Source organism: Cetorhinus maximus, chromosome 17 (assembly GCF_964194155.1).
Source record: "Cetorhinus maximus chromosome 17, sCetMax3.hap1.1, whole genome shotgun sequence".
In the NCBI taxonomy this organism is placed as follows: domain Eukaryota; kingdom Metazoa; phylum Chordata; class Chondrichthyes; order Lamniformes; family Cetorhinidae; genus Cetorhinus; species Cetorhinus maximus.
Genome location: NC_135895.1, coordinates 27985707 through 28003217, shown reverse-complemented (window position 1 = coordinate 28003217; position 17511 = coordinate 27985707). Strand labels below are relative to the sequence as shown.

The following is a 17511-nucleotide window of genomic DNA, read 5'->3' as shown; positions in this document are numbered from 1 at the left end:
GCCCATCACTAATTGCTCAAGAAAATGGTGATCCGCCTACTTGAATTGAAGAAATCCGTGTGGTGTGGGTGCTCCCATTGTATTGTTAGGTAGGAAGTTACAGGATTTTGACCCAGTAATGATGAAGGGATGGCGACATAGTTCCAAGTCAGGATGATGTGTTACTTGGAGGGAAATGTGTTCCCATGTGTTTGCTACCACTCGTCTTCCTGGGTGGTATAGGTCATGTATTTGGGGGATGCTGCTGAAGAAGCCTTGATGAATTGCTGCAGTGTATATTAGTAGATAGTGCACACTGTAGTCACAGTGCACCAGTGATGGAGGGGGGTGAAGGTTTGAGTTGGTGGATGTGGTGCCAGTCAAGTGAGCTACTTTGGCTCGGATCATGTTCAGTTCCTCGAGTGTTGCTGGAGCTGCAGTCACCAGGTAAGTGGAGAGCATTTCATTATATTGCTGATTGTGTTTGATGAATAGACTTTGGAGGGGTCAAGAGGTGAGTCACTTGAAACAGAAATACCTAGCCTCTGGTCTGCTCTTGTAGCCACAATATTCATGTGGCTAATCCAGTTAAGTTTCTGGTCAATGGTGATCCCCAGGGTGTAGATGGTAGGGGTTTTGTTGATGGTAATGCAATTGAGTGTCAAGGAGAAGTGGTTAGATTCTCACTTGTTGGAGACAGTCGTTGCCTGGTACTTGAGTGTTACTTGCCATTTATCAGCCGAAGCCTGAATGTTGTTCAGGTCCTGCTGCATCCAGGTATGAGCTGCTTCATTATCTGAGGAGAACTGAACACCGTGCAATCATCAGCGAACATCCCCACTTCAAACCTTATGTTGGAGGGGAGGTCATTGATGAAGCAGCTCAAGATGGTTGGGCCTAGGACACTGTCCTAAGGAACTCCTGCAGCAATGTCCTGGGGCTGAGGTGAATTGCCTCCAAGAACTACAACCATCTTCCTTTGTGCTATGTATGACATCACCAATGGAGTTTTCTCCACGATTCCCATAGACTTCACTTTTACTAGGGTGCCTCAATGCCACACTCTGTCAAATGCTGTGTTAGTGTCAATGGCAGTTATTCTAACTTCACCTCTGGAATATAGTTTTTTTGTCCATGTTTGGACAAAGATTGTAATGAGATCTGGAGCTGAATGGTCCTGGTGGCTCACAAATTGAGCATTGGTGAGCAAGTGCCACTTGATAGCATTGAATGAAGAAGCTAAAGATGCTTGGGCCCAGGACACTACCCCGATGAATTCCTGTAACAATGCCCTGGAGCTGAGATAATTGGCCTCCAACAACCACAGCCATCTTCCTTTGTGCTCAATTATGGCTCAAGCTACTGGAGAGTTTTCTCCCATTGACTTCAATTTTGTTGCAGCTTTTTGATGCCATACTCGGTCAAATGCTGCCCTGATAACAAGGGCAGTCATTCTCACCTCACCTGTGGCATTCAGCTCTTTCATGCTTGGACCAAGACTGTAAATGAGTTGAATAGTTCTGGCAAAACCCAAACTGGATGCAGCTTTAATTTAATCTGCAGTTTGGGTTAACATTTGAGACTATTGTCCCTTTTGAAAGATTACACTGTAAAGCTAAATTGTTTCAGCATTGCTCTTGATGATAGTCCTATTTTCACACAACTTTGTGATCATCTCACCTTTTGAACAGAAGAATAGCAATGACAATGATGATAATCAATACAACAGCAAGAACTGGTCCCATCACCCATAGCATCTCAGGATCATCCTGTGCAGACGGAGTGGGTACCTCCACCAGGATTGTATCAGAGTAGGGGCTAGCAGCATACATCTGCTGAACAGAAAAGGAACACATAAGAAATATTACTAACACCTACTGCATTAAATCCACTGACTCAGGTCACTTTTATGTCTACTTATTATTGGTTTAATGCTTGAATAATATGAAAAAAAGTAAATTCCCCACAACAGTAAATAGTAAACAATTAACAATAGCTAAGTATTCTTCTAAATTTATCATTTTCCCAAAGGCAGGAATTAGATTGTGGTCCTGCAGACAGTTGAATGCACTTTGGTGCCTGAAGCAGAAATCTTCTGCTGTGAATTTAACACAGCAAATGGGACAAGTTATTTGATTGTGGAGGTGGGAGCAAGTTGGGGGGTTGGGGGGGGCAGGGTGCCAGGGAAGACAAGTTCCCTTCTAACACACTTAATGAGGAGTCAATGGGTGAAAACCTGCAATGGGAACTTTGGCAGATCTATGCGTTCAGTAACTCAGGGGCACCAAAGTCAACTATAGAGTATCATGACTGCCCCAGCTAAGTAAGCGTAAGAAGATTGTAGCGGCAATGAAATACAGATGAGGAAGAAGTGGAACAATTAGATACGACAGGTAATAAAAAGGACTTATTATTGAAAAAAATCTGTGGAACTCAGTAGAAAAGGTACCGTTCCCTGATGACATGCATTGTAAAATGCTGAGGCAATACAAGAGAGGAAATTGAGGCTCTGACAATAATGCTTCTAATATCCTTGAATGCGGATATTATAGGAGAGGACTGAAAACTTGCCAATGTAACATCTCTGTTGAAAAAGGGATAAAGGAATAAACCAACCATCTCTAGTAAGCCTCAGATCAGTATGTTTCTAGGAACCACAACGAGATAAATGAACAATTCGCCTAGATAAACATGAAGGGCTATAACTTCCAAGCTCCCCAGCATCAGATTTGGTGGGGTACCCCAAAGGTGAGGTAGCGAATCCCTCTCGGATGTTCCCAAGTAAAGGTTTACAAATTACCCTGAAGTGCAAACTTTCTCTGAACAATTGCCCTGCACTGGGAACCATCCAAAAATGCGATTTAAATTGCAAAATTTGAATGGTTCCGTCACGGTTACACCAATAGTTACCCAGAAAACGTTAGAAGAATTAAAACCTCTTCTAACTTCTGGATAACTATTGTAAACACCCAGACCGACCCCCACAAGACCCACCACACACAACCAATCACCCACCACGTGGGATTCCCTCACCCCTGATGACCCCCCAACCTGCTGCACCCTCCACCTGACCTCCGATCTCCCCCACAGGCCTGACTTGACCCCTGCCGACCTCCGACACCCCCTCGACCTCTAACCCCCCCACCCTCCAATCTCCCCACACCCCCCAAATCCTATCCACTTATCTTAGACACTTACCCTTCTTCCTGCCATGTCAATTTCACTGGGCCCTTTAAAGTTACATGCTTTGCGGCAGCTAGCGCCATAAAAAAGGGGGCATGGCCTCCTTGAATCCATCGGAGCTGCATTTCGCTGGGGCCTGCAAAGAGTATTTCAATGCAGGCCCCAAGCAGCTCTGGCGATTGACGGCGTCAGTGTAATTTTCAAGGGCAGATAAGTATGTATTTATTTCTTCTATATTTCTGCGGCCATCTCTTTCAGATGCTAGTCGGAAGTTACGGCCTGAGATAATTAAATATAGTCAGTGTGAATTTGTAAAAGGCAAGTTCCTCCTGGCAAATTCAATAAAGCCTTTAGAGGGAATAACCGGTGTATTGATGAAGAAAATGAAGCGGGTGCTAAATAAATTTTCCAAATGTGTTTGATAAGGTTCCATGCAGAAGGCTTGCTTATAAAGTCAAGACATGTGAATCACAAAAAGTTAGTATGCAGATACAGCAAGTGATTTGGAAGGCATATGGAATGTTGGCTTTTATTGAAGGAGGAGTTGAGTATAAAAGTAGAGAAGCGTTGCTACAGCTGTACAGGGCATTAGTGAGAATGTATCTGGAATACTGTGCACAGCTTTGTCTCCTTACTTAAGATATAATTGCATTAGAAGCAGTTCAAAGAAGGTCCACTCAACTAACTCCTGGGATGAAGGGGTTATCTAATTGGACCTATACCCATTGGAGTTCAGAAGAATGAGAGGTGACTTTATTGAAAAATATAAGATCCTGAGGGGACTTGACAGGGTGGATGTTGAGAGGATGTTTCCCTTGCGCGGGAGTCTAGAACTTGGGGACACAGTTTAAAAATTAGGGGTCTCCTATTTAAGACAGAGATAAGAAGAATTTGTTTCTCTCAGAGGGTCATTAGTCTGTGGAATTCTCTTCCTTAGAGAGCAGTGGATGCTGGGTCATTGAATGCATTATTAGCCGAGTTAGATTTTTGATCGAGAAAGGAGTTAAGAGTTACAGCAGGAAGACAGAAAGTGAGGTTGAGGTCAGAATCAGATCAACCATGACCTTATCAAATGGTGGAGCAGACTCGAGGGGCCAAATGACCTCCTCCTGCTCCTAGATCATGTAGATGTGGTATTAAAAGGAGAGTGGCAGCATGAATAAAAAGCTGTTTTTTAAAACAAGGGACAGATTAGTGGTTATTGGGTGTCCTTTGGAGTCTAAGGACATAAACAGTTACTGACCCACCTCAGCTGTTAGCTTTACAACCACTGTTTTTCAAACTGTCTGCGATATATGCCTTTGCATTAACGTGTGCTTGCAAGTGTGTGTACATGTAAAAACACGCAAACAATCTGGACTTGGATATTGGGGTACAATATCAAAATCTGCTGACAACACAAAGCTACAGAGGATGGTTAATGTCAAGAGGATTCTAAGTGACTTCAGGAGTATAGACGGTTAGTAGGTTGTGTGCATAGATGTCAGGTGAAAATTAATGCTGAGAAATGTAAAGTGATGCACTTTGGGAGGAAGAATATGGAGAAAAAATATAAACAAAATGATAAGCTTCAAAAGAGTAGAGACTTGGAAGTTCAAATACACATCTTTAAAAGTGGGTGTTGATAAAGCTGTAAAAGAAAGTCATAAAATGCTTCACAAAGAGGGGCATAGAGTACAAAAAACAAAGAAATCGTGCTAAGTCTATGCAAATCATTGGTTAGGCTATAGTACGAATATTGCTGATGAAGTTCTGAAGAAGAGTCATACGGACTCGAAACGTTAACTGTGTTCCTCTCCACAGATGCTGTCAGACCTGCTGAGTTTTTCCAGCTATTTTTGTTTTCGTTTCAGATTTCCAGCATCTGCAGTATTTTGCTTTTATTACAATAAGAATATTGCTCCCAGTTTTGGGGGCTTTCCTTTAGATAATGATAACAGGGATGAGTGATGAGGAAAGTCTAGAGAAACTGCTCTCTTTTCAATACAAAGGCATGGGGAGATCTGATAGATATTCAAACTTGTGTGAGGGATTTTTTAAAAGTAAATGAGGAAAAAATACTTCCACTGGGTTATGAGTCAGTGATTAGGGAGCTTATCCTGAGAATTTATTTTATTAATATATAGGGGTGAATCTTATGTGCACCTCCTCACACCTTCTCTAATGGCATATTTGAAGTGGGGTGCGGGGGGGTGCTCCATAAAATAAAGTGGGTGGCCAGGTACTACCTTCCCACCGACTCCCAACTGGCCCCGCATATTACAAGGGGTGGGGGGTAAGGCATCAGGCAGCCTGTCTGCCCTTGGACCTATTGAGGTCCTTAAGTGAGCAGATATTTTAATTGAACAGATATTTTGCGTCTGTCTTCACCTTAGGTGATACAAATAACATCCCAGAAATAATGGTGGATCAGGTGGTGAAGGGGAGGGAGGAATTTAAAATAATTACAATCATCAGGGAAAGGGTACTGAGAAAATTATTAGAATTAAAAGCTGACAAGCCCCCAGGACCTGATGGATTTCATCCTAGAGTCTTAAAAGCGGCTATTCAGATAGAAGATGCATTGGTTTTAATTTTTCAAAATTCCCTAGATTCTTGAAAGGTCCCATGGATTGGAAAATAGCGATTGCAACTCCTCTATTCAAAAAAGGAGGGAGATAGAAGGGAGGAAACTACAGGCCAGTTAGTTTAACATCAGTCACAGAAAATTCTGCAATCTATTATTCAGGAGGTTCTAGTGGGGCACTTAGAAAATCTCAATGCAATCAGGCAGAGTCAACATGGTTTTGTGAAAGGGAAATCATGTTTGACTAATTTATTGGAGTTCTCTGAGGAAGTAACTAGCAACGTGGATAAAGGTGAACCTGTGAATGTCCTGTACTTAGATTTCCAAAAGGCATTTTGACAAGGTGCCACATCAAAGGTTACTATACAAAATATGAGTTCATGGTGACTGGGGTAATATATTAGCATGGATAGAGGATTAGTTAGCTTACAGGAACAGACAGTAGGCATAAATGGGTAATTTTCCACTTGGCAGGATGTGACGAGTGCTGTGCCACAGGGATCAGTGCTGGGGCCTCAACTATTTACAATTTATATCAATGACATGGATGAAGGTATATATGGTTGATAAATTTGCTGATGACACATAGGTAGGTAGGAAAATAAATTGTGAAGAGGACATAAGGAATCTGTAAAAGGAAATAGATAGGTTCAGTGAGTAGGCAAAAATTTGGCAGGTGGAGTATAATATAGGAATATGTGAACTTGTCTGCTTTGGCAGGAAGAATAAAAAAGCAGAATATTATATAAATGGAGACAGATTGCAGAACTTTGAGGTTCAGAGGAATCTGGGTGTCCTGGTACAGGAATCACAAAATGTTAGTATGCAGGTACAGCAAGTGCTTAGGAAGGCAAATGGAATGTTGGAGTTTATTGCAAGTGGAATGGAATATAAAAGTAGGGAAGTTTTACTACAGTTGTACAATCAAGAAGCAGTGTTAACATGCTTATCAGTTATTAAAGCTAGTAGCTTTTGACACGACACAAAATATTTCTCATTTCTTGTCCAACACTATATAGACTTGACTCCCAAAAATTTATTTAATAATCCCACTCTAATATCCAAAGTCTTGACGTACTCTTGTAGAGTGAGGAAAAACATTGGTCATAGCTAAAATTAAAATTTAACCATAATTCTCTCCTAATTACAAATTTTGTGCTTGAAAGACACACAAAAGATAAAAAAGCAGATTGGCAATACTAAGAAATATAATTAGTTTCTCAGGTAACAGGTGCTACATCTTGTCATAAGTAGTTCATGGTTCATAGTAATATTTTAGAGGTAACTTTTAGTTCTGAGAATATTAAAGTTTAACTGGAGAAAATGGGATAAATGCAGTGTGAAGACTATTACACTTAAAAGGTTGAGGGCATGTTGACCCAATAGGTTAACAGCTAGAAAGGTAAGGTCATAAAACAGCAGGTGGGCTTACTTAGCTGGAGAATTGGAGACAAGACACCTATGCTGTTTGTAAGAAATGTAGCCAAGAGAGTTGTCTTGTTTTGGGAGTTAAGAACTACAATTAGTAAAAGTATTCAGAGAGCTGTGAAAGGCTACGTCATTATGAAGATGGTTGGAGCTTAAGAAGATTCTAGGGTTTCAATTTATCTGTGTGTTTGCTGGGACAGTGTGTGTTCTGCGGCAGGGGAAAAGGCCACATCAAAAAGATGCTGCTGTTCACAGGCTTCAGGTAGCAGAAGTGTTGCTGTTAGTTGGGGCTGAGGAGAAGTCCCAGGAGCTATTTGACAGCTTCATGCAGCTAGGGCTCAAGAGAAGTCCTGGAGAAGCTGAGGTGGTGACAGAAGTCACTGCTTCACGCTGGAAAGGGTCAGGGCTCAGAAGCAGCCCAGGGAGCCAATTATAGCTTGGTGTAGCTGGGGAGATTGGAGCTTGGTGAAATCCAGGAGCAATGCCACCCAGATAAGCCAGCTAGCTATTAAAGAGCTGAAACTGTGCCAGTGAGTAGGGGCTAGAGTGCAGACTCGGAAATCCAAGGGAATGGAGATGGGAGATGAGATTGGAACCCTGGGAGGTGTACAATCATTAAGGCAGTCCGAGTTGGAGTGGCTTTGAGGGAAGTTTGGAGTCCCTTGTGAGGGAGATAGACTTTTAATGAGATTGATTAACTCTCAGTGTTTACTGACGTCTGGGTGGGTTTGCTGAGGAATCCGTAGGATCTGTCTGGGCCACATTTGTTATTTATTGTGCAGTGTGGTGGTGTGTTCAACCACAGTTTGCCTGCTAATTCAAATGTACCTCATATTAACCCTGAATGTTAGGGTATTCAATAGATATTGCAAATTGTTTTATTTTTCTGACCTGGTATAGATATTGCAAATTGTTTTATTTTTCTGACCTGGTATAGTAAAGTTTATTTTTGTTTGTTCAAAACCCGTGGAATCTTGTGGCAAATGGAATTTTGACATTTATTGCTAAAGGAGTAGAGTATAAAAATAGGGAAGTATTGTTGCAACTGTACAAGGCTTTGGTGAGACTGCACCTGGAATACTGTGCACAGTTTTGGTTCCCTTACTTGAGGAAGGATGTAGTTGCATTGGAGGCGGTTCAGAGGAGGTTCACTAGATTGATTCCAGAGATGTGGGGCTTGTCTTATGGAGGAGAGTTTGAGCAGTTTAGGCCTATACTCGCTAGAGTTTAGAAGGATGAGAGGAGATCTAATTGAGGTATATAAGATGCTAAAGGGGATAGACAAAGTAGACGTGGAGCAGATGTTTCCCCTTGTGGGGCATTCTAGAACGAGAGGCCATAGTTTTAGGCTAAGGGGTGGTAGGTTTAAATTAGAGATGAGGAGGAATTACTTTTCTCAAAGGGTCGTGAATCTGTGAAATTCACTTCTTCAGAGTGCAATGGATGCTGGGACGCTGAATAAATTTAAGGAGGAGCTAGACAGATTTTAAATTAGTAACAGGTTGGAAGGTTATGGGAGAGAGGGGGGGAAATTGGAGGTGAGGCTGAAATGAGATCAGCCATGATCGTATTGAATGGCGGGGCAGGCTCAAGGGACTGAATTGCCTACTCCTGCTCCTGGTTCTTATGTATTCTCTTAGCAGGTGTCTTGAATCTCAAACCATGTCTGCTTCAAAAACATTATTGGTCCCTAACTGGACCATACCAAAAACTTGGGGGTCTGGTCAAGGATAATAACAATCTGACATGCAACTTACATAAAAACTCAATGATTATGCAACTTTTCTGAGGTCCCGCAAGCAAGAAATTAAGCCACTCATAATAATCAACATGTCCTCACACTTCCAAATTACTACAATGTTCATATAAGTTTCAAAGCCTTTCAGCTAATGGTACATTTCCCTTATTTATAAACCTCAAGAGCCTGATAAAACCACTTTCCTTGGTATTACTTCACACTACAGAACTAATTGCCTGTGCAAGATGGTCTCCTCTGAAATATGACTACATTAAGCTGTAATTCAATACAGGAGGAACGTTTTTTCTTGCTGTCAGATAAATTTAGTGTCCAATTTTTCTTTGGTGCTGTGTGACCCTACACTGAATGCATTCTGGGCTGATGAATAATGAAGAGTTTGACCAGTCCTAATGAGCCATTACAGAAAAACGAGCTCAGAGCTGCGTGTGAGCCTGTTAAGAATCTTAGTAGGAAATTAGCATCTTGATGTCTACATAAAGACATTTGTGCAAATCCTCATTTTACAACTGCAACAGGTATAACTCCTTGCAAACATTCATATAAATCAAAGCACTAACATTCTCTCACTGTGATGGCTGCATAAATGAATACTCAATTTCTTCTATCACTATGCTTTACATAATGATTGTTCTTTGGACTTTGCAAATTTACCCCTTTGATTTTGTTTGTGGAGAATTTTTTAAAATCTTGTCCAAGTGGATAGTTAATGAAAAACTGTTTACAAAATAACTCAGAGAGTTTGAACCGCTGTGTCAAAATCCTGGAACTCCCTCCCTAACATCACTGTGGGTGTACCTATACCACAGGGGCTGCAGCAGTTCAAGAAGGCAGCACACCACCACCTTCTCAAGGTCAATTAGGGATGGGTAATAAATGCTGGCCTAGCCAGCGATGCCCACATCCCATAAATGAATATTAAAAATACACATGAAAATACATAGCCATTATGGTTCTCTAGGAAAAAAATACAGAGTATAATGAAAAATGTGATTCTGAAAAATAAAATATTGAACTGAAACTTGTTGACAGACATAAGGTCGAAAGCACTACCATTAAGTCTTGCAATTTGTGCAATATAATCTAATTCAGTACTTTACTATCTAGAATTGCATTAAGTACAAGGCAATGAAAACAAAGTGCTATTTTTGAGGTATCGTCACTATTGTAATGTAGAAAAAAATAGTAGCCAATTTTGCTCAACAAACTCTCACAAACAGCAATGCGATGATGACCAGGTAATCTGCTTTTGTGATGTGACCGAAGGATAAACATTGGCCTGGACACTGTGGAGAATTCCCCTGCTCTTCTTCAAAATAGTGCCATGGGATCTTTTACATTCACCCAATAGGCAAATGGGGCCTCAATTTAACACCTCATCTGAAAGATGGTACCTCAGAGTGCAGCACTCCCTCAGTGAGGAGTGCCAGCCTTGATTTTTGTGCTCAGGTCCTACAGTGGGACTTGAACCTAGAACCTTGTGACACGAACTGAACCATGGCTTACAGTTATGATGGGGGTAGAAATTATTCTGTGTATTAAATAATTTATCAATTTATGGAGAAAAGCTACGGATTTACTTGACATTCCAGAACTCAGAAAAATGACTCTTGAGAGGGGAGATTGTGGACAAGCATTCCTTGTGGATGTATGAGGGCCAAACAATTAATCAGAGAAAGGAATGACAAGCTGGTGATGCCAAGACTAGTAGCAGTATTAAAAATTATGAATTTAATTTTGGAACAGTTTTATAGCAAAACAGCATTTTTGCTTTACTTTATTTTTGGTGCTACAAAAAGGGGATGATCATTCAGGATTGAGATGAGGAGCAATTTCTTCACTCAAACTGTTGTGAATATTTTGAATTCTCTACCCGTAAAGGATTGTGGATGCTCCATCGCTGAACATATTTAAGGCTGAGATAGATAGAATTTGGTCTCTCAGGGAATCAAAGGGATTGGGCAGGAAAGTGGAGTTGAAGCTCAAGGTCAGCCATGATCCTACTGAATGGTGGAGCAGGCTTGACCAGCCATATGGTCTACTCCTCCTCCTATTTCTTATGTCCTTACGGCTTATACAATAGTAGGGTTTTATTTAGCAATGGTACCACTTCAATAACAAAAATCATATTTAACACACAATGTTTTCCATCTAAACTTATCTGAGGAAGCAGTCAGACATTTTTATCCAAGTAAGCAAGAAAATTGAGAAGTTCCATAGGTATACTTACTGTATCTTTTTCCTCTAATGCTGCCAAAACAAAGCACAGGTAACTGTGATTGGGAGAGAGTGGTTTGTTGTAAAACCCTCCATAGGTCTGTTCATCTCCAAGCGTGAATGTGTCTGGTAGCTTCTGCAGCTGGGCAGCGATGTATGGCTTTGGTCTCTCAGACTGACGTCGTTGCCGGATACCATGTTGCTGGCTTATACCTTCAAACAGCTAAACATATACATACAAATGCATTTTAGTAACTTCTCAAATTCTCCTAGTCACAATACGACACAGCAGAGATTTACTAATGCTGGGATACACAACGGGAATGCACAACCTTGTTGCTGCTGCAGCAGCATGTGGGAGCTGCTGGGCACCAAGGTGATCCAGAATGAACACATATGTGGTTGAGTGTTTGCAACTTGAGGAAATTTGGATTTGAATTGAGGAGCTGGAGTCCAAACTGCACACATTGTGGGGGAATGTTACCTGGACATTTTGCTCCAGGAGGCAGTCACACCCCTCAGATTAGGCACTTGGTCTGTGATCAGGAACAGGAGGGTGGGTGTGACTGCAGGTGAGGCAGGTATGGGGACACAGAGGGTAGCGTTCAAGGAGCCTCGGCCCCTGCAATTGTCCAACCGTTACGAAGTTCTTGCAAGCTGTGTGGACGACAGCAGGGACTGCAGGAAGGATGAGCAAACTGATTGTATAGTCAGATACTCCAGAAACTTAAATCAGCTAGCTGCAATCACGGTCAGTAGCAGTACACAGCTAAGGGAGAAAAACTAAACAATGAAAATGTATGTGCGTTGTTTAGCTGTGCATTTCAGTACAGTGGTTTCAGAAAATGATCTCTATCATCAAAGTAGGCTAGAAGATTGCTTTCATAAGACTGTGGCTCTTTCTTCCATAACATTTAACACAAATTCACAATCTTGGTTCTGGCATGAACCAGTGATTAAAATTCAGTCAACGAATGATCTTTGCAAGCCCACAAGCACAGACTAAATAAAAATTGCATAAATTTAAAAAACTTTGCACGAAAGAACAAACAGAAAATAAAATATTTTTCTAGACTATTTAACTTACATAAAAATTGAATAATTTTTTTTTAAATGCAGAAAGAAGACTTTCCCACATGCTAATCATTGCTGAGGACTTAATTTGTTCTAGATGAAGGTTGACATATAAGTGAGTGTATGAAAAAGTCCTAGTATTGCATTGAGATTTTCCAGGTCTCAGCATTGCTGGGTGCAATCTCTCCCATTCAGATCAGTGGATTAGCCCTTTGTACATGTAGATTGACAGCTGAACGAGAATAGGATATGTACTGCCGCGATTTCGATATAGTTTTCATCATTAAGTCGGGTTAGTTGGCCCCTGCCTTTAAATAATAAGTTGTCATCCAAATTTTGAGGGAGGAGCGGTGGGAAAGAGAATAAAATGAGACATCGTTCAATTTACTATCAAACAGATGCCTTTGTACATATTTGTCAACTCTCATTGTAAATGTAAATGGTCATGCAACTGACTCATAATAAATGATCTAAATGACAGAATATTACAATTGCATAAAATACAGGTCATATGGTCCTGATTACAAAGCCTTACATCATCAAGGTCCATCTCCTCAGGATTCTGCAATTTGTCCGTAACAGAACGCGCAGTCCTATCAAGTGGCACCACTACAATGAAATACCACCTAAAAGAGAAGTTACATGGGTAAGATGAAAAAGATGGAAGATAGTCACATTTTAGAAACAAATATAAGAGCTGATTTAAACCCCCAACACCTGGTAGGAACTGGTAGCAAAAAGGGTGTAACATTCCATTTAGGTTCCAGGCCAAAATCTCACATTCAGGCATGGGAAGACCATACGTTCCAATCTAAATGGAATCCAAATCTAAATGGAAAGGCAATGCCACATGCAAACAATTTTAACTGGCCGGCCCTTAGCAATTTACTTGTGAATATTTCTTGGATCTACCGATTTCAATGCCATGTTGGAGGTCCCACATAACAATGTCTTGTAACAAAAAGTAGCACCACATGTAAAAGTTGCTACACAATTTCAACATTTACAAATTTCATTTGGAGACAGACTTGCAATCTGGAATATTTAAGTATTAATCTATTAAACATATTTGTACACATTTTAATAGGAATAGGCACACTGATTCCCATAGCTACAACAATATTGCATCACAAAAGGGTAAGTTAACTATGAAATGGCTCACACTGTAGTTCTCAGCCGCTGCCACAAGAGGACTTGTATGGCTTAACCAGACTTAGCAGGTTAGCAACAAAAGCATTGTTGTGTAAAAATCTGTACATTTTAATATAATTGCACTATAGACACAAAAAAAATCAATTTAGAATAATAATTCCGACAGATGATGGAGGTAGAACAATACATTGAAACAAATACATAGCACTCTTTGAAAAAGCAGCAAGCCCAGGGAAGAATAGAATCATAGAAAGTTTATGGCACAGAAAGAGACCACTTGGCATATCATGTCTGCACCTGCTGAAAAATGAGCCACCCACCCTAATCCTATTTCCAGCATTTGGTCCATAGCCCTGCAGGTTACAGCACTTGAGGTGCATATTCAGACACCTTTTTAATGAGTTGAGAGTTTCTGCCTCTACCACCTTTTGAGACCCCTGTAACACTGGGTGAAAAAACTTTCCTCATCTCCCCTCTAATTTTTCTACCAACCACTTTAAATCTATGCCCCCTAGTCAGTGGTCTCTTTGGTAAAGTAAATAGGCCCATTCCATCCACTCTATCCAGGCTCCTCTCAATTTTATGCATCTCAATCAAATCTCCCCTCAGCCTCCTCTAATCCAAGGAAAGCAAGCCCAGCCTATCCAATCTTTCCTCATAGCTGCAATTTTCCAGTCCTAGCAACATCCTCAGAAATATCCTCTGCACACCCGCTCTAATGCAACCACATCCTTTTTGTAATGAGGTGGCCAGAACTGTACACAGTACAAGTTGTGGCCTAACTAATGTTTTGCATAGCTCCAGCATAATCTTCCTGCTCTTATATTCTATGCCTCGGCTAATAAGTGAAAGGATTCCATATGCCTTCTTAACCACCTTATCAACCTGAACTTTAGAGATCTGTAGACATTCACTCCAAGGTCTCTCACTTCTTCTACTCTTATCTATATCCTCCAATTTATTGTGTAATCCTTTGCCTTGTTTGACCTCCCTAAATGCATCACCTCACAATTCTCAGGGTTGAATTCCATTTGCCACTTTTCTGCCCAACTGACCAGTCTATTGATATCTTCCTGCAGTCTACAGCAATCCTTTTCGCTATCTACTATGCAGCCAATTTTTGTGTCATCTGCAAACTTCTTGATCATTCCCCCTACATTTACGTCCAAATCATTAACATAGACCACAAAAAGCAGGGAACCTGCGGAACTCCACTGAAACAGCATTCCAGTCACAAAAACATCTAATAATTATCCTTTGTTTCCTGCCACTGAGGCAATTTTGTATCCAGCTTGCTACGTTCCCCTGGATCTCATAGGCTTTTATTTTTTTAACCAGTCTGCCATGTGGGACCTTGTCAAAAGCCTTGCTAAAATCCATGTAAACCACATCAACTGCACTATCCTCATCCTCCCTGTTACTTCCTCAAAAAATTCAATCAAATTAGTCAGACGCGACCTTCTCTTAACAAATCCATGCTGAATCCTTGATTAATCCATGTCTTTCTAAATGACAGTTTATCCTGTCCTTCAGAATTGATTCCAATAATTTGCCCGGTACCAAGGTCAGACTGACTGGCCTGTAATTATTCAGTTTATCCCTTGCTCGCTTTTTAAACAAAAGGTCCAACATTAGCAGACCTCCAATCCTCCGGCACCTCACCTGTATCCAGTCAGGATTGGGAAATGATGGTTAGACCCTCTGCAATTTCCTCCCTGGCTTCTTTTAACAGCGTAGGGTATATTTCATCCATTCACAGAAGACTGATACCAGAGACTGCTTTCAAATATGCTAAGGGTTTCAAAATATCGTGCCCACTAATTTATTTTTTTCAAAAAGAGCTATGTAGGAATGTACCTGGGGCTTTCCCCAAATGCTTCTCTATAGAAATGAATGTAATTCTCATTGTTCACTACCAAATATATCAGGCTTGAGATTCTGTACCTGGAATTAGGAGCTAAATTGCATTTATATCTTAATAACTTTTAGTTTTGTTTTTATAAAGCTCCTTGGAATCAAAAATGTAACAAAATCCCATTATGATTTTAAGTTTTATAAGCAACAAAGTCCTCCAATTTAAAATGTTTAAATCTAGACCTTAATACAAACCAGATGGTGCAATGTTTTAACAATCATGTGACATTGGGTTTGAAGCAGAACAATGGATATAGTCTTATTAGGAATTTTTTAATTCAGTAGCATCCTCTCCTACTCAGGTATAGTCAACAGAACATGCAAAGCTTATTAATGAAGACATCACTACAGTATAATATTACAAACATCACACTGTATCTCACAGACTTCTTACATGGTTTAGAAAAACAGTTCTTGAGAAATGGGTTAGCACATTTATAATAAGTTTTGCAAATTCAGTGGATTCATCCTTAAATAAGCTTACAGCTTACTTGACAATGGATGTGGTCTGGACCTTAGGCAAGTTGATTGGCAATTTGCCATCCTGGATGTTCTTGCTGACAACGATTGGTTTTGTGCGTAGCAAGTTAGGAGCAGTACGAATCGATACCACCTGCTGTAGCCCGCCAGCACTATTCCCACGGTTTGTTAATACAAAGGAGTATTCAGTATCAGGTTCAAGCTTTGTAATAAGTTTTCGCATTGACTGTCCATCTACCTCTATGCTTTGGCCATTATATAGTATCTGAGAAAGGAATAAGAGAAGACACTCATAATAAATTTATGACAAAGGTCATATTTAACTTCATTTGTTTGCTTTCTATCAAAGCAGGTGATCAACATCAAGTGTGCTATAAAAACAGGTAGCATGGTATGCTGCAGTTTTTGACAAAAGATCATTGGGTTGTGAAACAAGTTTAGAGTAGTTTCTGACCATCCACAATTACTTTATTGCAGTTTCACAACTAAACCATGTATTCAGTTACAACATGAAAAGAACATTAAAATTTAATATACTGATTGCATGGTTTAAGAGCTTCACCAACTGGTAAAAATGTTAGATCACCCTTCTTATACAGAGAGATTTGGATTATCAATGTACATCATGGCTCAAAATGTCCTTTTCTTGCCACTCACCATGCATTATAGGGTGGCAGCAGTAGGTGAGTTAATAGCTGAAAACTATCAAGTCTGATAGCTGAAAACCCACCCAAAGTTCAAATCGAGGCTTTTAATTTCTACCAATTTTGGCTTGATTTTCCCTGGCGGCAGTTCTACGTTTTTTGGAAAAGCAAATACTGCAAAATTACAAATCATATTTCAAACTACATTTCTACTGCCAAATAGCTTATATATTCAGATACAGGAAGATGCTGTTACAATTTGGGTTCTCTCCAGGCATTTATTTTTGTCTAATACAAAGGGCTCCTTTCATAGGCAAGCCTATGTGCTTATGTACTGAAATACAATATGAGGTGTGAAGTAATCTGGAAAGTAGCTTAAATTAAGTAAACAATAAATTTATTAAGCTGAATTAAAATAGTATACTCCTCATACTCTTCTCCCTCTCTGATTGACGAACAAATGAAAATGACATTCCATATATCCCCAGCTATAAAGTAGGGTTATTGAGTAGAACTAAACAGAAACAAGAGCAAACAGATTTCATTAGATTATGATCCTTTACATTATTACCCAGAGTCCCTTTCAAAGCAATAAAAACCAAGAATACTTCATTTCTCTGCTGCACTTCAAACAACGTCTCCTTGATGCAATGTTTTTATGTGAGAAAGACAAACTCATGAAATTCACCCAACTTGCAGAACAAATAAAAGAACTAGTGAACTGGGAAAAACAATGTCACACTTTATCCAAATCAAGCAACTAATGGCTAGAGCTGTCAACTAAAAATTGACTTCAAAGATACCAGGTCAGGGATCTCAGAAATCTGTTTTCAGCCTTTCCTACCAGCTCAGAGGCAGGTCTGGGGTTACAAGCTAAATGGGATACATCATGTAACTTCAAACTTCAGAATTATTGTAAATTATTATCCAGATACATGGCAAAATTATTCAAGGTCAGTAGAGAGAGCTGTTTTTTTACATTTTTAAAACTGAAGCGATTCATATTTTTTCTCCTATGGGAAACCACAGATCACACTATGATTCTACAATAGCTAGACTTTCAGAACTCATTGGAGAGCAATCTAAATGAGAGGTTGAATATGGGGGATTTGTTCCCT

At 40.1% G+C, this 17511-nt stretch overlaps 1 protein-coding gene across 9 annotated transcripts in view; it reads right to left on the bottom strand.

Moving 5' to 3' along the window:
• LOC144692265 (receptor-type tyrosine-protein phosphatase F-like) overlaps nt 1-17511 on the bottom strand; it is a 496732-nt gene that overhangs the window by 112155 nt on the left and 367066 nt on the right. For 6 of the 9 annotated variants that reach the window (XM_078560868.1, XM_078560866.1, XM_078560873.1 and 3 more), the window contains 4 exons: nt 15761-16014; nt 12739-12829; nt 11143-11352; nt 1660-1814 (listed from right to left, as the gene is read on the bottom strand). In XM_078560868.1, the coding sequence (XP_078416994.1) occupies nt 1660-1814; nt 11143-11352; nt 12739-12829; nt 15761-16014 (710 nt within the window). The remainder of the gene's footprint in view (nt 1-1659; nt 1815-11142; nt 11353-12738; nt 12830-15760; nt 16015-17511) is intronic. The other 3 variants (XM_078560870.1, XM_078560872.1, XM_078560875.1) reach the window with 1 other exon arrangement.